Source organism: Cryptotermes secundus, unplaced genomic scaffold (genome assembly GCF_002891405.2).
Source record: "Cryptotermes secundus unplaced genomic scaffold, Csec_1.0 scaffold1009, whole genome shotgun sequence".
Classification (NCBI taxonomy): domain Eukaryota; kingdom Metazoa; phylum Arthropoda; class Insecta; order Blattodea; family Kalotermitidae; genus Cryptotermes; species Cryptotermes secundus.
In genome coordinates, this window is record NW_019744133.1 from 67,219 (window position 1) to 89,154 (window position 21,936).

The 21,936-nt window shown below is 43.0% G+C and overlaps 1 protein-coding gene across 1 annotated transcript in view; it reads right to left on the reverse strand.

Annotated features, from left to right (window-relative positions):
- LOC111874562 (26S proteasome non-ATPase regulatory subunit 1) overlaps nucleotides 1-19,937 on the reverse strand; it is a 38,792-nt gene extending 18,855 nt beyond the window's left edge. Inside the window, exon 1 of the mRNA XM_033755504.1 lies at nucleotides 19,823-19,937. Within this exon, the coding sequence (XP_033611395.1) occupies nucleotides 19,823-19,861 (39 nt within the window). The 5' untranslated portion in view covers nucleotides 19,862-19,937. The remainder of the gene's footprint in view (nucleotides 1-19,822) is intronic.
- Nucleotides 19,938-21,936: the final 1,999 nt, after the last annotated feature.

The following is a 21,936-nucleotide window of genomic DNA, read 5'->3' on the forward strand; positions in this document are numbered from 1 at the left end:
AAAATCCTGACAGGGCGTTCTATAATTTCTTGCTTCAATTGTCCTCATTATAACTCCTTTGCATGGAGAGAGTAGAAAGCGCCTTTCCAACAGCACCTCCTTTGCCGCGGGAACGTGTTTAGCGATCCGTTGCCTAAAAACGTCTCTATACGCTACAGTATTACGGGACAGCAAGCGCTGCGAGATATGTTTTCAGTTCGTTCTGTAATCTGCCTTTCGTCCATTTACACGCTGTCCATAGATAATGCGAGTGACGTATTGCTTAGTTATAGGTTATGAAAAAGTAATCAGTACTCTATCCCCTATTGCCGCAGCCAACAGTTAAACAAAACTAGGCAAAATAAACCCAACAGAATCCATTAGGTAGCAATGTTTGAAATGACGTTAAAACCTATTATGGAGAATTGGAATGGCCAATCCGCCACCGACAAGGAATGGTACCGGATACTGACAGGTGTAGAGGGGGCTCTAAGTGACGTAACTACACTTCACTTTACCCTTCCAGCACCCCCCTTGTCCTGTGTGCATGATTGACTGCGCTGCCATGTCGCCTGTACACTTGAAACACCATCCAGGCACGTTCAGAGGCCGGCCATTCTCACTTGCCACTCAGTTACGGGCTTTCCCTATCCTGAATGAGGGATGAAATGTATCTTCCACTTAATGCCATCCACAAAAATGAATGAAATAATCAAATGTAACACACAGAATAAAACATACTGAGTGTAATATTACTATAAATTACATAAAAATAAAAACTTAACAATTCCACAAGGCAATTCCTGTCATGACAATGCGACGTGAGGGTGCAATAAGAATTTGTCTAATGGTGACCCAGTAGCATTTGACATAAAATGGGTTATCAATGAAGCTCATAAATATTAAAGAAACGCAAGCAAAATTAAAAAAAAAATCGAATACATTATTTTATTGATTATGGTAACAAGTTTCAAGGCAAAGGGCGGTTTAAAAATTTCTAAGTTTCAATTTAAAATTTCACTTTAGTTTATTGCTTGGTTTATTATTAGACCCTGAAGACGGAAGCGATATGTGCCTCCGAAACGTAGGTTTATTTTCAACGGCCTACACAGTCTTATATAACCACCGCTGTGCAAACCTCAAATCCTACAAATGTAATTTCATTCAACTTAATGAAGATTACAATTCAGCTTCATACTCGTCCTATATGTGAATTGTTGACATACATAAAATGCTTCATACAAAAGTCTAAGAATGCGCATGGTCTGCTTCTATGTAAAACTTCACATGATTGGTTGAAGTGACTCATTAGTTAAGGCTACGAACCTGGAAGATAAATTTTGATTCTGAGCGCTGCTTTGTATTCAACAAAAGTTTACTTTAAACAAGGCTTGCAGGTTTTTGGAAGACATGCTGCCACCCAACCGTGAATCACTTTACGCGACAAACACTTCCAACCGCGAACAGGAAACATTTCTTTATGAATATCCTTTGCATTTAGTCCTTTTGACCACAAAAGAACGCTGCTCTTCGGTGGCACAAACCTCCAAGCAAGATCGCCATTTTGACTACTGAAACCAGCCTCTGAACATGAGCATGCGCTTCTCCTACGTAGACTACCATGAAGCTGGGCTGTGCTGCTACCTTGTGATACATATAGAAAACCTAGTGCATCCATTACAGCTGTTTAACTTCCATTTGTGACATATTTACTGACTCTCCCTCTCGTAGTAAGCATGGAAGTGAAGTGTATAATGTTCTGGTACAAGAGTGTGAGAGCAGGAGATCACTAAAAAAAACAGGCTTAGGTGAGAGGATAATTTCAGGAAGGTTACATGTGAACTATAATCATCTTGCTCAGAATAGGGACCAGTGGGGGGGGAGGGGTTTGTGAACACGGTAACGATCCTATGGATTCACAAAATTCTAGCAATTTCTTGAGTCAGTAAGCAAATAGTAGCTTCTCAAGAACCACTTAGCTCTGTGAAGTTCATCAAATACCAAGATACAAGATTTCCACAGTGTTTATTACCCATGTCACTTCTAACTACTGACAGCATAACTTATCTTGTTAATTTATACCATTCGAACAGTTACACAATCCATCGCCCCCTTTCATTAACCTCGCTGAAGTTCCCTATTTTATAGCCCCACTCCCCTCTGCACCAACCAATCAAGGCTTAACCAACTCTCTTCCAAAGCCAACAACCCTGAAGACGGCAACTGTAATGTCTGCCGAAATATTGGGAACCCTTCAACATTCTACCCAGCGTATTCCCCAATAAGCAGACGTTATACATGATACACAGTGAGGTAAGACCGAGTTCACTTGGTACTGCGGCCACTACTGGCCTATTGTATCAGCCCCAGGTGATAGGTGAGGGTGATTGTGGAGCAATTGGTGGAATGAAGATTTGCAGGGGAAACAGAAGTACTCGGAGAAAACCTGCCCCACCGCCACTTTGTCCACCACAAATCCCACATGATCGGACCCGGGCGGTGGGAAGCCTCACAGTAAACATGCTATTGGAACAGGCCGACTGAGGACCAGTAGGTATACCTGAAATATGCTTACCAGTGACGTCACACAGATGTCATACGCCTATAGCTGAAAGGACTTCGCTTTATGGGAACTACGTAACAAAACTTAAATATAAAGGAAGAAATTCCTCAAGAGAAATTCCAACAATCCATATACCGTACGTATATACAAAACAGTATGCCGTTTTCTTTAGATAATTGTTTTCTTCTTCTAAATGGAACCAGAGACAAGGTTTTCGATGTTTGGGATGGAGATGTTAGCATTTTACATAACTTCTATTTACATTGCCTGGGCCCCAACGGGCCATATTCTAAGAATAACAATGCTCAACTGAGAGACGTGATTCCATCAGAACTGAAAACAGCAAGAACAAAAAAGACTAAAAAATCAAGTAAAAAACCACACAAGAAAGTTTAGACGTTTCTGTATGGAATGCAAATGGATGAGAATTTACAATAGGAACATTTAAATATACAAAACTATAATTACATCAGTTGTCAGGCGTTGTATGCAGAGTAAAGATCATTTTGCGTGAAGGTCACTGTGTTCGTTGCGTTCATAAACTCCTCCCACCAGTCTGTCTGTAAATTCCATTACCGTTGATAGGCAACGGCTCAGTAAAAACTTCACCGCCGTAACGAATACACATTCAACACCAGACGGAACTGCTGGACCGTGTCGTATGGAAGGGAAGGGTGCGATTAGTTCTTCCAAGAACTTCCTGTTCTGGAACCAAGGGAATGATCCAATGTGCAATCCGACTGAGCAAGCTGGTCCAGAGGTAACACTGCAGCGTTGTATTCAGCAGTTGCTCGGTCCAAAACTCAGCCACGATACTGTTTATATTGACTGGAGTTGTTCGTGGTTTTCCACATTCCTTTCAAGTATCTCGATCAGGCCACAAGTGCTCCCTTCAGAATAATTTTAATTCACCATTCATCGTCCATCTTAACATTCAATGCCATACAGTATAAGATAGATATTGTAAGCGTTGTAAGAAAAGGTAAAGATAACCCTGTAACAGACCGTGGAGGCCCATAGGGTTGTGAGACGTCGAGGTTCCCACATTTTCTAGACAATCGGCTCATAGATGGCGGTAAGGCTGTCAGCCCCCAAGAATATTCCTGGTATTCATTTCTGTTAGACGCTGAGTCGACCTCAGGGCCATGGTGCGGCTGGAAGGATTAGGTCAATTGAAAAAAAAAAACCAATGGCCTCATCGGGACTTGAACCCACGACCTTCCGGCTTGTAGCACATTGCCTCAACCAACTACGCTACCGTGTGCTCCAAGCGTCGTAAAATAGGTCACAAAATATATATTGTCACGTGTTAAATGACTATGGGGCACGCGGTAAAGTAGTTAGTTCACGTACTATGCTACAAGCCGGAAGGTTGCGTGTTCAAGTACCGATGAGGTCATTGGATTTTTTTTCAATTAACCTAATCCTTCCAGGCGCATTATGGCCCCGGGGTTGACTCAGCCTCTAAAATAAATGAGTACCAGGAAACTTCTCTGGGATAAAGGGTGGCCGGCGCGTAAGGCTGACAACCTTACCGCCATATGTGATTCGACTGTCTAGAGAAAATGTGGGAGCCTCGACGTCTCACAACTTTATGGGCCTTCACGGCCTGTTACAGGGATGACTTTACCTTTAAATGATTATAGACAGGGTTTGGATAGGTAATTGGATTTATTGAACACTTACAGATCGAGACTACAATGAACTACAGCGCTACCGCTAATTCACACTCTACAGCACGCAATGTCTCCGTAGTCTGCTGTGTCTCCACAGGTCCTTCACGTCACTTGCTGTTCTGAACCTACCAGACGATGCAAATCATAGCTTGCTGATCAGATTCTACAAGGCGGCGATAAGTATGCTTAACGCTTTGACGAATTTTGTATCCTGCGTTAATGAGTACACCGCTTTCAGGCTTGCTTTCATGCGCGTGAATCTTTGTTTCTCAGCCCAGAGTGAGAATACAGACTGATAGCGTTAAAAACAAAGTTACGGCGGAAATATTTGCATGTAAAAGCGAGGAATCAACAGCGAGCTAAAGAAAATACCTTAATGAAGGGCTTCAAAATTCTACTCTTCGCCAAATATCATTAGCGAAGCCGAGAGCCGAGCGGGATCTGTATCAGTGGCGCCATGAAAAATTCCAGCACGAGATCAGCTGCAACGGAACAGACCATCTGGCTTTAAAGAAATTGGGTGTGACCCTGTGGCACAGGGCATGGTTTACTGGTGGGGTCTTCCGAAAACAGCCACGAACATTTGGTTTCCATAAAAATCCGTGAACATATTTTACCACCTAAGAGATTAACATTTACTCAAAACGTACTCTTCTCTAAGCAGAAATAGGAAGGCGTACCAGTTCAGAACTAGGAAGACGCTCCAATTCAGACCTAGGAAAAAGCTCCAGTTCAGAACTAGCGAGATTCTATTCCAGTTCAGAACTAGGAAGAGTACTCCAGTTCAGAACCAGGGGGACGCTCCAGTTCAGAAGTAGGAAAACACTCCGGTTCAGAACCAAGGAGACGCTCCAATTCAGACCTAGGTAGGCGCTGCAGGTCAGAACTATGAAGACTATTCCAGTTGAGAACTAGGAAGGCGCTGCAGTTGAGAACTAGGTAGGCGCTGCAGGTCAGAACTATGAAGACTATTCCAGCTCAGAACTAGGAAGGCGCTCCAGTTGAGAACTAGGAAGGCGCTGCAGTTAAGAACTAGGTAGGTGCTCGAAGTCAGAACTATGAAGACTATTCTAGTTCAGAAGTAGGAAGGCGCTGCAGGTCAGAACTAGGAAGGCGTTGCAGTTGAGAACGAAGTAGGCGCTGCAGGTCAGTAGAAGAATCTGGGGAAATTGCCGTCACATCCAGGAAATTATTATAATGCATGTAAGTGAATTTGTTCCTCCATGCATCGTTGTTGGGAGAGACAGAAGTGACGACTGGACACAGTTTCCCCAAACGAAGTGCGTCTACCCGCGTCTACCCTCCATTTCCAGCCCTGACAGTATTGAACGACTGTCAAGAACAATATGACCTTCGGGCCGGCTATATTTCTCTCATTTATGTGACAACTTGTATTTATTTTTAAGCAGTGTGAGCTGAATGGTCGCTATCAGCCTAACGTCGGCAATAATGATTTATCGTCAGATAATCATTCTCAGGGTAGAAACAGGTTATTTAGAATGGCGAAAGTCAGCAAAATTTCGTCTGGTCAGTCAAGGTCATTCAATCACCTCCCACCACTGACCCGTAAGACTAACTCTCGATACCTGCTCATTACCTGTCAGGGAGGCCAAATGAAACGTCCCTGACTGCATGTGACATACGAAGTTATAAGAGGCAATAAAATAAAAAGTTTGTGACGGTGGAATATGAATACAATTATTCTGTTTTTGGACGTTATCCATAGTTCTCCTGTTTTATTCGTTCTACTTCTTCTAATTTATTTCTGTCTCCATCTTCAGGTAAGAAGTCACTCGGTTGGGCCCAATCGATAGCTCGATCGACTCCGCCCAAGTGAGTGGATTTTTACCTGAAGACGGAGACAGAATCCAGATTCCGAAACACTGTGATTTAAATAAAACAAGACGATGGATGACCAAAAACACAACAACTGCAACAAGATGGAACTTTCACACCTTTCAGCGGTGCACAAGGGTGAACTTAACTGTAATATTTGACAACAAAATTATAAAATACACTTTAATTTCAATGAAAAGTGTAATATAGTAATGTTTAAAAGATCGGTTTCTGCATCCAAGGAAACATTTCGATTAATGGCGTACAGTTGAAGTAAGCCTTGAGGAAGACCGCGCCATAGCTCAAGCGGTTAGTTGCTGGCTTCCCACTGAGGCAGCCCGCGTTCAAACCCGCGGCTGGTCAAGTGGGATTTGTGGTAGAAAAAGTAGCGATGGGGTAGGTTTTCTCCGAGTACTTCAGCTTCCCCTGCCAATCTTCATTCCACCAAATTCTCCATCCTCATAATCACCCGCGGCAGGCTACAATAGGCCAATCAGTGGCCGCCGTGCGGAGTGGACCCAACTGGACTCCGCCCCCACTAAGCGAAGCCTTGAGGACCTCCTGGCGTTGACTATAACATGAAGCCATGTAGTCTGGTTGTTTATCAACGTTCTCAAGAACGTGTACGCCAAGCGAGTAATCACCAACAAGCAGGCTGGAAGCTGAACTCTCCCTTCTCCTTATTCGGGTTTCGCTATTTAATTCTGACACCCAAACAGAACCGTAAAAGACAGAGGTTGAACGAAATACCCAGATACTGAAGGTTAAAAATACGCGACACACACAGCTACCGCCGCCATATTAACAGCTGCGCGACAGCGTAGGCGAATAAAATTTCAGTAACCGATTTTCAGACTCCAATCAAAGCAATGAATTTGAGATTCTCACAGCGGTGCCTATGAAACGTCCTATCTTCTGGAATATGACGCAATGTTGTCTAGTATAACTTCGCCGGCGTTTCAGAGGAACCCAATACATCCATCTTCAGGAATGTTTACTTGGACTACTCTTCTATCCTGAAGTTGGAGGCAGTACGCTTCTACTAAAGTCGTTGAACTTCCATCGAACTAAACGGCGTCATAATTCAGAAGGTGGTAGTCATCACTGAATTTCACCTGCAGAACTATGTGTAGACTACATGCATGACAAATATGTCAGAGAAGTTGCTGCTGTACGAAGGCGCTGAACAATATTCATGTGAATAACGTCAAGCACGGCTTTGTAGCTAGGTTCACGAAGCGAATAAAGAAAAGAGATACATTGTCACCTGTTCGCCTGTCCGCCAGTCCTTAATAACATCTAAACCAGCTCTCTCGTTTTAATATGTTTCGGTATGATCGTCATTGCGATACTTGAGATGCCATTTCAACTTCAAGATGAACAAAATGTCGGCCTCGCTCCAGTGCATTCAAACACGCGTAATTGTGTGCCCAATGTATATAGTCATCAATAAACTCAATATTAAGATATATAACCATAATATTCTGGTATATCATGCAATATTTCTTAATACGTCGTTCAAAAGTAATTACTGGGTTTAAATATCTGCGTAGAACAAAATAACTTATTCAAAACGATCCTAAAGAAATTGTTGTTCAAACCATCCGACATATTCCCGAAATTTTTGAGAGGTGAATGTTGAAAAAATAAGATGACAAAAGAACTGAAATAAATACTACTATTAGTCCGTTTGATAATAACTCAGGAACCATTATACGAAGAGAAATTGAGGTGGCGTTCACATCTGTAATTTTTATGACAATGTTTAACGGTTATGCTCTTATACGTGTATAGGAAACAAGGAACATCCAAGGTTATAAGGTACCGTTCTGGGTTATGATTCCGTGTTATTTCGTAGGTGGTTAACAGAGTTCTGAGGAGCCCATTGCCTACATCTTCAGGGTGGAAGCGCAGCTGACTGTTCCAAAACGTTGGTAGTAACATATAACACCAGATGTCAAAACTCATAAAATTATAACGTAAATTTAAAACAATGTGAAAACTTGAAATTTCATCTACGAACATCCCACTCAATGAACACGAAGGAAAATTATTCTCAAAGGCTGCTAACTTGCATAACTTTTAATTTAGAAGTTCAGTGTCTTCTCTGTTCAGATTCAAAGGAAAGCTGGGGTTGTTAAGATAATCTCATAAACTCGTCCTTACTTGTCTTTTATTCTCTGAGGAATTATAAATCTCATGAGAACTCCATACATCCAGATAAAAAAGGGCTCAAGCATAATTTATGTCTGTAAGTTAAAACACTGAAATAATAAACTGAAGACACATTACTGATTTGGTATAGCGACTGGCTACGGGCTGGCCGACAAAGGGGTCGGATTTTGAGTCTCGGTGGGTGCAACAATTTTAACTTCTCCATGTTGTCCATCAGTGCGTAATACATCTGTCTGCATTACAATCTTTAATCTCTGCAATTCAATAGTCAACCACCAAAAAGGATTTAAAATTAGAATTTAATGTCACATAGACAACTTCTCATATTAAACCATCCAACTGACGATGCCAATACTGCTTTCGTGTAGACTCAAATCCCGTTCCATGATCAATCAGGTAAAAGGGTAAACAAGTAAGAGTCCAGTCTAGAAAACCGAGATTAACGGCCGTGGGGATCCGTTGCGCTGACCACGCGACACCCTCTATCCGCAAAAGTTGGCATTAACTTCGCCGACAAGCGGCGGTTGCTCGGTCGGTATAGTTCGCTTGCGGACTATAGGCCACGGAGTTTTTATGCCTGTAAGAGGCCATGCAGAATCACAGGGTTGTGAGACGTCGAGGTTCCCTCATTTTCTAGACAATCGGCCGAAAGTTGACGGTCAGGTTTTCAGCCTCACGGACCGGCCGCCCTTTACCCTCAGAAAGTTTTCTGGTACTCATTTCTGTTAGAAGCTGAGTCGATCCCAGGGACATAGTGGGGCTGGAAGGATTAGCACAATTAAAAAATTCAATGACCTCATCGGGACGCGAACCGGCGACCTTCCGTCTTGTAGTATAGTGCCCCCCCCTCAATCAATAAGAGAGTTTTACAATTACAGTGACGTCACTCACAGGAGAATTCCGAATCGGGTCGGCTTCATTACAGCAGGATACTGCATTACACAAGTTTCATTGCTATTTTTGCTGTGAGGCGTATCGCGACGGACGGTTATGATGGCATGCCTTTTATGCGGTTCATCTTAACGGGTGAATAATTCGTTAATGGATTCATCTAAGTGATGAACAGGGTTATGAAGTGTCTGTAGGTAAAATGAATGGATATGAAACGTAAAACAACGACAATAAAGAAAATATGGCGTCCGGAAAGCGAGGCAGGTGTCTCGACTTACTACAAGAATCAACCACAGCCAAGAAAATGTCCTTAAAATGACCTCTGGATGTTGTTAGCGTGAACAGGACCACGGAAAGAGAACTAACTCTATATGTTTGATAATTTCATGGGAATAATAACTCTTGCAGAACTTCCTGTCAGTGTTCCGTCTTACAGAATTGTGGGTAAGGCGGTATATCTCTGAACAAGTAAGGGGCCATACAAGTAATTTGTTCGGCCTCTGTGAAGAGCAATCGATCATTCAGCGCAATAGACTGCGTTTGTCGCACTCCTGAGGCTAGCGCAGAAGGTAGGAGTCTTATCCTAAGCGTGCGTGCAGCCGTCGTGGCCGATTTCAAAGAAGTTATTCCATTTTCCTTATAGACGGGTGGACTGACAGATACGTAGACAGATAATAGACATAGACAGACATATAGATAGATAGATAGAGGAATGGACGGATGGAGGGACAGACAGATTGACCACAGGTTATTAAACAACACTGTCCCAACTAAACTGTCATAAAAGGTCTCGAGGTGCAGCCCAGAATTCGCAATGGGGAACTGAGGACAACTGAGAAAACGTGGATCAGGACATTCTCAACAACTATTTTGCTTTAAGCGTTTTAATTTATTTAACTACGCTTTCTCAGCTGCACAGGTTATATTACATCGGATAGAAAGACTACTGTGAATGAACTGTACAGGAAATGGAGAACACGTTTTCGTGACTTCTTATTTACGCCCTTTAGGCCTAAGACATCAGGTAAACACCGGTGCAAAGACACTGTACAGAATTCCTCACATGCTAGAAGAGCTCCACAGTGCGTACCGTTAATTTTCCTGAAGATTCACCTACGCAGTTCTATTTAGGGCAGTGATGTACATAAAATACTGAAATTTAACAAAATATCATTCAAAGCCATTCCCGAAAAAAAATCTCACTTTTGTTTGGGGGCCACTATAAAGGGCCCTACTCTTGTACTCGTACATGTTCATATTCACTGGGCAATCATTCAGGAGCTACTGAGGGGCACACACATACTTGTATTATTATTACAGACAGACGGCATTCCAAAACATGTTTTTTTTTCGTATTCAGGGGTGCTCAAAACGTGCGATGTCGTCAAAATTCCGATATCGTTACTCCATGACCACAACACTTTCTGATATATACTGTGTACGGACATTCTGAGGAAGTGAAAACCTATTCAGTGACGTCCTTTTTCGTTCTCCGCATTATTATCCTTCTTATTATTTCACTTTCTCCTCCATTCCTTCCTTTCCTCCTGTTTTCCATTCCGAGTTCAGCCCACGCAACTGCGCACTCAGTCACACTCTGGGTTCAGAAGACATTCTGCCGATCGTCAAGACGGACTGATTAAACATGAAGAACTTCGGTCATGACCGAGAATATAACCCGCGAACATCTAAAAGTTGTCCCTATGCATAACTAATTAAGCACTATATCTTCAAGACGTATGGGGGAATGGATCTATAGATCCACGTATTCTTGATCTCGGTATTACTTGGAGGTGAGTGGTAAGCTTCACGCCCCGACCGCTTTGAAGCGGGAAAGAGCCCCCGGTACCCAATGGACAGGAGGCTACGTGGACCCCAGAGCCAGTTGAACGCTAAATTCTAGATCCTATAGGGACTCAAAATCCGACCCCTCGATCGTTCAGCCCGTAGCCAGTCGCTATACCGACTGAGCTATCCCGGCTCCAAAGGTAAAGTTGTCCCCGTGCTTAACTAATTAAGCACGTCATGAAGATGTATGGGGGAGTGAATGTATAAATCCACGTATTCTTGACCTTAGAATCAGTTGGAAGTGAGTGGTCATCTTCACGTCCCGACCGCTTTACCCTCCAGAAAAACCCCAGGTACCCGCTGGACAGGAGGTTGGGTGGACATCAGTGCCGATCTGGACACAGGAGAAAAGAAAATTCTAGACCCTAAAAAGACCCGTCCTCCGACCCCTGGGTCGTCCAGCCCGTAGTCAGTCGCTAAACCGACTGAGTTATTCCAGCTCTTGAAGAAGCAGTAAAGACTACATCTACTTACCAGAGACTTTCAGTGAACTATTTCAGCAGCGAATATCAAAAATCAGAACAGATGTTTTCGGTATGAGCTATAGTATAACGGAGGTTTCAACACTCGTATGGCTTACACACGGTTGGCTTCTGAAAAGACCTTCTACTCCGTTCATTCTCACGGAATACAAATGGAATATCAATACACGGTCTGGCCCCTCAGAATGTAGGAATGCTGAAGGCGAGGTCACTAGTCAGTGTCATGAATAGATGTTTCGTCCAGAAAAAAAAAGAAAGAAAGAAAGGAAAATCCGCCGTAGGGTTTAAAGGCGGGGGGAGGGCTAAGGTTTGGTTTCCATTATTCTTTTTTTAAATTTAAATTTCTTTCCTTCAATGAACCGAGCGCTGTATTAAACGAATGGACTGTGAAAACAGAATGAGGCTGTGGAAATGGGTAACATACACGTACTACGTTGATAGTACACACACGGGAGAAGATGGGGCAACAAATCTGCACCCATCAGTGTGCTTCTGCGTGGAAGTTTTCTTTTTCCGGTCTCCAATCTTCCTTCCTAGTCGCAAACATTTCTGACAGCCCACAGTAGAGACGGTATTGTTAAAGCGTAGTTTATACTGTTGTGTAAACCTTTTTGTTTACTGAAACAGGAAGATGCAAACAAAACACGATCACGGTGGCGCTTCAAGTTTATGGATGTTCCCACAATTGATGGCACTATATATAGCGAGTCATCCTGGCATTCCATTAACTAACCAACCAACTGATCACTCTAATTATACTTGGAGAAGAGTACAAGTTATGAAGCTCCTCATTTTGCAGTTTTCTCCAACCTCTTGTCACTTCATCTCTCCAAATATTCTCCTCAACACCCTGTTCTCAAACACCCTCAGTCTATGTAGCATAGTGCCTCAACCAAGTATGCTAAACGGTACAAATACGTTAAAATTATAAGGGCTATAAATTAACATTACAATGCACCAATAGCTTAATAAGTAAAGTTGTCTCTCTGTTTAATTAATTACGCATCCCATAATGCAGACATATGGGGTAGTGGAGGTGTAGCTCCAGCCACTTTGCTCCCGGGTACCACTGGACAGGATGCTGGATGGGCTTCAGATTCGGCCTTGACGCTACGGAGAAGAGAAAAATTTTGCCCCTACCGGGAATCAACCAGCGGTCGTCCAGCCCGTCGCTATACCGACTGAGCTATCTCGGCTCCTGTCACCAATATCTTAACAGAGAGAAGAACGACAAATAACCGCAAGCATGACTGCAGAATAGGAATTCAGCGAGTAGAGTTCCGACAATGTGACGTCAGTGACAGGACATGTGACATGAATACATGTAACAAACCCTTGATTAAAGAAATGCATCATCCGAGAGGTTTCCAATCAGCAGCAACATCAGGAACACTTGGAGACAAAGTCTTAGAAGCCTTTCTTTGAATCTTAAGCAGAAATCTCCGAAACTCAGCGGCTGACTAATGATGCCAAATTAAATCTTCCTCGTAGCTGAGAAAGGGAATGGAGTTTGGCGGCTTTGATCTGAATGCAGTCTGAAGAGCTTCTTATTCCTTCAGGACCTCAAGAGCCGAGCTCTTAACGGGACATGGACCATTTTATGCGAAGAGGCTGAAAGATGTCCTATCGTATGTCTCATATCGTATCGAACCCTCTGGTTCCAGGGTAACGGAAAAGACACGCGTTTTCTTGAACTCCTTAAACACCACTTCACATGATTCGTCGCATAAATCATTAACAAATAAAAGGAACCGAGAGACTAATTAAACGGTCGTTCACATAGAGCATCCAGAGCAGTCGGCAGACATCTAACGATTCAAGAAACAAAAAGTTTCCTCGTTACGGAATTCCGAAGTTGACATCAAAACTACTGGACACAGGCCTGAGCGACATGCCCATCCAATTCAGTCTCTTAACTACTCCTTTCAGATTCAATTCAATATTGTCCACAATTTTACGTTTCGCCTCCTAAGGCTGATTCTTGATAAATACGGTTGCACAGAAAATCGATATAATACTTTCTTTAAACGACCTTCAACTAACAGCAAAAATAAGCGGCCTCCGTACTCTAGAGGTAACGTTCCCACCTCACGACTCGTAGTACGCGGGTTCAAATACCCGGCGGAGGTCGTCCAATTTTTAAGGGCGGAAAATTTCAGGGAACAAGTCCTCCGGGAGGGCCTTTAAGCTGTGTGTCCCGTGTCGTAACTTTACGGCACGTAAAAGAACCTCATATCCCCAAAGGGGATCACTGAGCCAAATTCCAGGATGTTTCCCGCCCAACAATAGTCTCCAAGGCCTCTGTGATAGATGGGGGAAGCATTATAGACAGTGCTAAGCAAGTGGCCGAACTCGCTTGCTCGGCGGGACTGATGGTACGCACCATTTATCGGTAGGGTACAGAGACTTGTAGAATATCATAGAGGGAAGCACTATAGATCAAACTGGTCGCGGTGCATGGGGAAACCCACCCTCTCTAAATAACTAACTAGCTAACAGCAAAAATACTTCATGTGAAAACTCATCTTTTCTCTAAGCATCGGTATGTCATATCTGACGCCATCTATTAACAGAAATGCAATACTAATTGGTTAACAACATGCCCATCTCTTCGACTGCAGCGGTTTTGATGCAAGTGTCCCGGCCCGATATACTTGGTTACATGGCGTGCAAAGGGTCAAGAATTATACTGACTTCGACTGTAAACAAAAGTACGGAAAACGCCGTAAGATGCGAGTTCGTGTAGACAAGACGAGAACAATAAACAGTGAAAAAAGCAAATTACAGAAACTGACTCTCAAATTGAATACCTACACTCAACATCATACACGCGGCAGCGCTTTTACCGACTCTGTCACAATATTGCGAAAGAAGCAAAAGAAACAAAAATAGTTTCTAACGATTTTGATAAAATTTCAGTAACCCTAATGAGGGCCGCGCCATATCTCATGCGGTTAGTCGCTGGCTTCCCACCGCGGGGGCCCGCTTTCGATCCAGGGGTCTGGTCAAGTGGGATTTGTGGTGGACAAAGTGGCGCTGGGGCAGGTTTCCTCCGAGTACTTCGGTTTCCCCTGCCAATCTTCATTCCACCAATTGCTACACAATCACTCTCACCTATCATCTAGGGCTGCTACAATAGGCCAGAAGTGGCCGCAGTACAAGGGACTTAGGCCCACCCCACTAGCAATAAAAAGAAACCATAATGGCCATATCCCCAAACAGAGCCGTTTACGTGATACATCTGGAATATAAAAGTAAAAGTAAAAAAGGTAGAGTGCTTGGTATTTAAACTGCCATGAAGACGCATGGGGGAGTGGATGTATACACCCACGTATTCCCGACCTCGGCACTAGTCAGAGGTGGGTGGTTAGCTTCACGCCCCGGTCACTTTACCCCTAGCGAAAGAGACCCCGGAACCCAAAGGATAGGAGAAACAATGTATAATGTTTTTGGGCCGATTTTTCTGTTTACCAAGGGCAGACTTCCACTCGCCTCAGCGGTAAGTCACATGTGTCAGCTTCATAATAACTTACCGTATGAAAAATCATATATTTCAACTTCATCGTCCGCTTTTAATATACCCTTTAAAAAAAGACATGGACCACAAAATTCCAAGAAAACCATATGGTAGTGTGACCAATTTAGAGTGAAAGTTTATATCTGTCTTACCTAATTTCTAGCATAACATCCAGACCGGCCTAAAACTAAGTACAACAAAACTGTTACAATATTCTAGCTTATTTTATACAATCCAAACATAGCTTATGACATCAGTGAGAGGTTCAGCTGAAACTACAACATACTTCAGTACAATATTTTGTACATCTCTGTTGAATGAGACATTTCACTCCAAAACAAATTCAAAATATAATACGACAAACACGCCATTGGCCGTGACACAGCTCAGGCAATTAGCCGCCGGCATCCCAAAGCGGCGGCACGGGTTGGAGCCCAGGTCATGTGGGAATTGTGGTGAACAAAGCGTGACTGGAATAGGTTGTCGTCCAGTGCTTCGGTTTCATTTGCCAATAACCATTCTACCGACTGCTCCACAATCATCATCTATCATCTGGATCTGCTACAATAGGCCAAACAGTGCCCGCAGTGCCAAGTGAACTCAAGTATCACCCCACCTCACGAAACTAAACAAAAAAAAAAAAAAGACACCACGATGAAATATATACGTACAAGCAGCCAGTCATACATCTATGGGACAAACTTTTAAAAATACGCCGGAGAGGGTTTTGTATATAGGGGCATGGACCCCGCATACAAATCACAACATTCACGCACCAATTCTCTGGAGTGTTTATAACGATTTGTTCAGGTTTATCGCGCCGGACTGACTCAAAGCGCTCCGTCAACAAACCATTTCCTGTTGCGTAACAACGAAGCTTCAAACACAGGACGTTCCTTTTGTGTCTGATACAGACAGCAGAGCATTGCTATGCAAAACACCATCTTTTTGTTGTTAATTCCGTTCCAAGAGAGCGAACGGGCTTTACACGCATGTACGAGGAATATTCTAAATTCCCTCAGAATTCTCTGCAAAGTAATTCGCAATGATAAGCTTTTACGAAAGTTTTCAGTTGCTTTCTTTAACCGTTGCCATACTAAGTCAGTTTTGGGTCCTGTCTGTTCAGTTTTGGTCCATTCTCCACACATTTTCTTTCTTACGCTCACTCCGTCAGTGTGGGGTAGATACTCGTGCACGTTGATGTCTCTCTGAAGACGCGTCCACATTACTCGTGCTCGTGTGACTCGCTATGCTCGCGAGTAATGTGGACGATATGACAAGTCACGAGAAAAACAAATTTAAAATTTTTAATTTGAAAACTATAGCCAAAAAATTAAAATTCGACTACAGCCTATACACACTACGAGTAAATATACGGATCCTCACGCGCCGAAGCCTGGCGAGCAACTGAAGTAGTGTGGACGAAGATTTACGAGCACGAGTAATGTGGAAGTTCCTTGATACTCATTCAGGTTAGAAGATACTTAACCTAACTGCATGGAGCTGAGCCCTTCTTGAGAAGCCGCCAGTTATGCAGCTACTCAAGAACTTCCCAACATTTTATGGAACACGAAGGTTCATCAACGTGTTCATAAGACCCCCCCCCCCACCTGTCCCTATCCTGAACCAGATCAATTCAGTCCATACCACACCATTCTATATCCGTAAGATTCATTTTAATATTATCCTCCAAACTATGTCCTGGTCATCCTAGTGGTGTCTTTCCTTCTGGCTTTCCCACCAATATCTTCTGTGTATTCGTCTTCTCCCTATTCGTGCCACATGCCCTGCCCACCTCAATATTTAACATGCTGTCGCTACTACAAACTATTTACTTTTACATCATGCACAGCCAAGATGTGGACCGCTAACCTCATGCGGCTCACGGGGAAAAAGTTGTCAATCCCATTTTAAAATAGATTAAATATAAAAAATATGCCGCGCGGAAAACCCGTAGTTTAACATCGGTTCCATCCGACCCACGTCTGTATCGTAAGTTTGTGACAGGCCTACAACAGGTGAAGCAAACTGTAAACAAAAGTCAGTGACATTTGAAAATATGAAATCATATAAAACCCATTAAAAATAACTCATCGGGAAAATTATACACGAAGCAAATCAAATTACAATAATTTTATTAAAGAAACAGGGTACAAATAAAACTTTAAACTTTTAACATGCGGATTGCAGCTTCGAGCCAAACGCAGATAAGAAATATTTATATGCCTATTCAGCATTACAATCCGGAAGATCACGGGTTCGTTTCCCGATGAGGTCATTGGATTTTTCAATTGACCTAATCCTTCCAGCCGCACTATGACCTTAGGGTCGACTCAGCCTCTAACAGAAATGAGTACCAGGAATCTTCTTTGAGGGTAAATGGCGGCCGGCGCTCAAGGCTGACAATCTCACCGCATTCTGTGAGCCGACTGTCTTGAAAATGTAGGAGTCTCGACGTCTCATAACCTCATGGGGCTTCATGGGCTGTTACAGGGATAGTTTTTACCCTTTTTTTTACCTATTCAGCATCTGTAGCACTGTGTTCCTTCCGCTTCGCTCGCCTACACATATCTGACGATAAGAGAACCCGGCAGAATAAAAACTGACGTCTGTTCACCAAGGAGAATGATCAAAGGCGCCGCTGCAGTCAATAGAAACTGGAAGCGGGAGGATCAAGACACCAGGATTCACAGCTGACAGCTGAGTCCTTCTTGCTCTTCAGTACAGCTGCTCTTAGTACCAGAATCCAGACTTCCAATATGCACAGTACCAAGCTATCAAATTGTATGGAGGGCACGTAGGCACAGTTCAACTCAGGCTCAGCTTCGGCCATCTTTAATCATGGCAGAAAGACCAAACACAGAAGCAATGGCTAGGATCCAACAGTACCGAACGCTCCTATCATATTTGAAGTCTAGACTAGGGATTTGGGTCGGACTGGTTTTCTAATCGATACAAGAAAGAAATCGATAATTCCATACAGTGAATACCATCATTCTGCTGAGTTCAACTTCCAGCTACATTAATTACTATAATCATAAAAAATGTAAAGTTGTCCCTGTGCTTAATTAATTAAGCACCAAGCCATGAAGACATAAGGGGGTATGGAGGTATAGCTCCATCACTGTTGACATCGGCACTAGGTAGAGGTTAGTGGTCAGCTTCACGCCCCGGCCGCTTTACCTTAGGAGAAAGGGTCCCCGGTACCCATTGGATAGGAGGCTGGGTGGACACCAGAGCCGGTCTGGACGCTGAGGTGTAGAGAGACCTCTTGACCTTGACGGGAGTCGAACCCCGGCAGTCCAGCGTGTAGCCCGTCGCTGTACCGACTGCGCTATCTACACAAGTTTCTGAATCTCACAGATAACATTAAGAGGTAATTAGTTCCTTACTTAGACTTGGTTCAACATCTGGTGGCAGTACAATGGTCGAGTGGCCATATCGAGTTCAGTTGCTGGGCCAAGTATTCAATTTTGTGAGGAAGTTCTCACCAGATAAGACTTCGACCTTTCCAGCTGACTGGATGTGATTCAGAAATACAATTCATTACAGGTACATACACCATCAGAATTAAAATCCTTGTTTCCTGAAAGCACAATACGAATGGAAAAAGTGTTCCGCTTTTTGGAGCACCCAGTTCCCAACCGCATTCCTCGACAATTAAATTATCATTAGTTAATAACAAACAAACTGCTTCATTTATAACCACAAATGGAGTGGTCGGGGCTGGGCGTCAGTATTCAATAGTTATATAGCTACTTATGTGTTGAAAATTATAGATGGCGCTTAAAAATTCTTAATACGTGTACAATTTCTACTTTCTTTATAAATAATTATTCAACTTTCATTAAATTTGACAGTAAATACTCGTGGGGCAGCTCAAGGTGGCCGCGCGGTCTAAGACATGAACTGTCCTCGCCCGCTCGAACACTGGGATGGTGGGTTCGAATCCCACTCAAGGCATGGATATCTGTGTGTGCATTCAGTGTTTGTGTTGTCCTGTGGGTAGGTAGCGGCCGTGTTACGGCCTGCTGATCCCCCGTCCAAGGAGTGCTACCGTCTGTGTAAAAAAGATTCTGAAATTGAAGAAGAGGCCAGGGCCAAACAAAGGGCCGTAGAGCCATTGATGGATGAATGAATGAAAAACTCGTGATATACGATTTCTAAGCTCGGTTCATATTAACGCGTGAATAGGACCCACAGGTACGCAATATATGTCATGTCACGTACAGATCCATCAATTTTTACACGTGTTTTCTGTGGGGGAAAAAAATTGAAGACATTCTGTTGGAAAAATCAATGGTACAGAATCGAAGAATATTTCTTTTGGCTGTTCAAGGTCACCACGGTTTCGTTTATTACCGCAAACAAAAATGTTTCTACTATAAACTTGTCTGCTTAGGGGATCGGTTTCCTTCAACTAAATATGAAGTGATGTAAGCAAGCTGAACAGGTAGCGCGGGGTATCCTTACAGATCAGTGGTAAGAGGTGACAGAAAGACCTTGAGCGGACAAAAGAAATATGTCCCGCCATAGTTTGAACATTCGTGTTAACACAGAGGTTAGTGATATAAATAGAGCAAGGCCGTGCCATAGCTCAGGCGGTTAGTCGCCGGCTTCCGTGCTTGAGCCCAGATCAGGTGGGATATGTGGTGGGCAAAGTGGCACTGGGGCAGGTTTTCTCCGAGTACTTCGGTTTCCCCTGCCAATTCTCATTCCACCGACTGCTCCACACTCATCATTTATCATACGCGCTTGGAACAATTGGCCAGTTAGTGCCCGAAGTTGCAGTGGACTCATCGGTCTCAGCCCAACCCCCAAGAAACTAAAAAATACAGCAATGTAAGTTACTCACCTTAAGACCGGTGCCAGCACAGGCGATGCCGAGGGCCATGGCAGCCCCGTACCTCACATGAGGATTGTAGGACTCTGCGAGGAGTGAAACCACGCTGGGACATTGCTCCGGGGTTCTGCAACCACACAACACGTATCTGCTTGAGGAACAGACTCGTTTGTTTCCAAAGTTACGTTAGTTACGTGCATTGGACCGTCAACACAACATAACGGACTGTCTGCAAGGGGGAAACAAAATACATGTCTTATTCGTTTACTGTAAGCAGGCGTATGCTACATGTTTCGAACTTTACTTAGGTTGTCATCGGGAGAATTACATAAAACATAAAGTAGGTTATTTGAATTGAATTGTCACAATATTGATCAATATGATCAATTTTTGTAGTTGTGATTCTTAGCGAATACCCCTTTGAGTATATAAACAATATATAAGCGAGTTAAAACGAAAAAAGCTTACTGTTAAACGTCAAAATTGATATATTATGGATCAGTAAATGTTATTAAATTCTCCGTTTTAATGTAATACGTCTTAAAACTGGTACAAAGTTAAAATGCAGGTTACATCTCGTCGTGTTGAACGTTTATTTTAAGTCATTCATAATAAATCATCACTGTCACGTGTATGGGTGATTAAAGGCGGTGTTCGGATTGGTAATTGGATTTATTAACAACATACAGGTTCTGACTACAAATGATTATAACACTAATGCTGATTTACACAATGTACACTCACTCCACATTAATCTTTTCAGTCTATCTGCACTAGTCCTCATAGATTTATAGCATAGGAACTATAACACTCTCACTGAATTACACACTCCAAATATTATACATAAATTCTTCTCTTCACACGTTAATCCTTCACAGGCCGTCTTCTAATTCTTTTTCAACTGCGAACTTCCCGTGGCAATCTCCTACTGAGAACTTGCTTGCTTGTTCGCGTACTCCTATCGCGACTGCTGCTCGCAACTAGTAACCGCTGTACTATCTTACTGCTATCCTCTTGTTTGCCTGCTTCTGCCACTACTACTCACTCGTAACTGCCCTCAACGAATTCTGTCACTCTTGCTTATATAGCCGCGGAATGGACATGGACCTACAGCAAACACATATCACGTGATCGCTACCCAGCAAGTCTACTGGCGCGCCAGTCGTGTCTACAGAAAACACAGCTTCATCTAACGCAGTTTATTGGTGTTGTCTAGGGGCCGAGGATGTTATAGGCTCGTGTGCCATGAGCTGCGTGGGGGTCTTACTAACTTCAGTCTGGTAGGTTTTCCTAATTATCCAGTGAATGGCATACTCGTATTTTCCCGCATGCGCACTGGGATGACTCGGATTAAAGTGTAGAGAATTGGATGTTTAATATTTTTATGTGAAGGTTACCCCCACGTTGGTGTAATGTTGCTCGTGTAATGAAGAGACCCTTCTTTGTGTCGCGCCGAAGGTGCAATTCACGCATCTACTGAGTACACATCGGGATGCAATCCATAATTTTTGTTTGTTTCCAGTTTTGTAAGTTCCAAGAGTGTAGACAGACACAGAGAAAACTAAGGGACTCTAAGCGAAGTTCGGAGACATGGCTTGAAAGTTGGCATTTCTCCGTTCTCTCCACGAGAGGCGTTCATTTTACCTTTAAACCAGAATTCGTTATTCTAATGTACAGCATTCATTCTTCTTTCTCATGTTACCGATCCAACTTAATGTTCCAACCTATAACAAGAGTTACGAATCTTTGTCGAGAAGTCGTGTCGTCTAATATCGAAATCTGTGTGTGCCACAAAAGTTACGAATGTTTGTCAAGAGGTCGTATCGTCTAATATCGAAATCAGTGCGTGCCACAATAGTTACGAATGTTTGTCGAGAGGTCGTATCGTCTAATATCGAAATCAGAATGTGATTTCCTGCGTCATTATTCTACATCCAGTGTATACATCTCCCCGCGAACATCCGTTCCTATGGAAACAGCATGATAAAAAGAACAGTACACAAGGAACAAGTAGCCTCAAATTGAAATTCATGATATCCAATCGATAATCGTGCATTCTAAACGAAACGCAAGGAGAGAAAATGGAAATTACTCAAACTGTCAGTTAGTTGGCAAACTCCCACAGG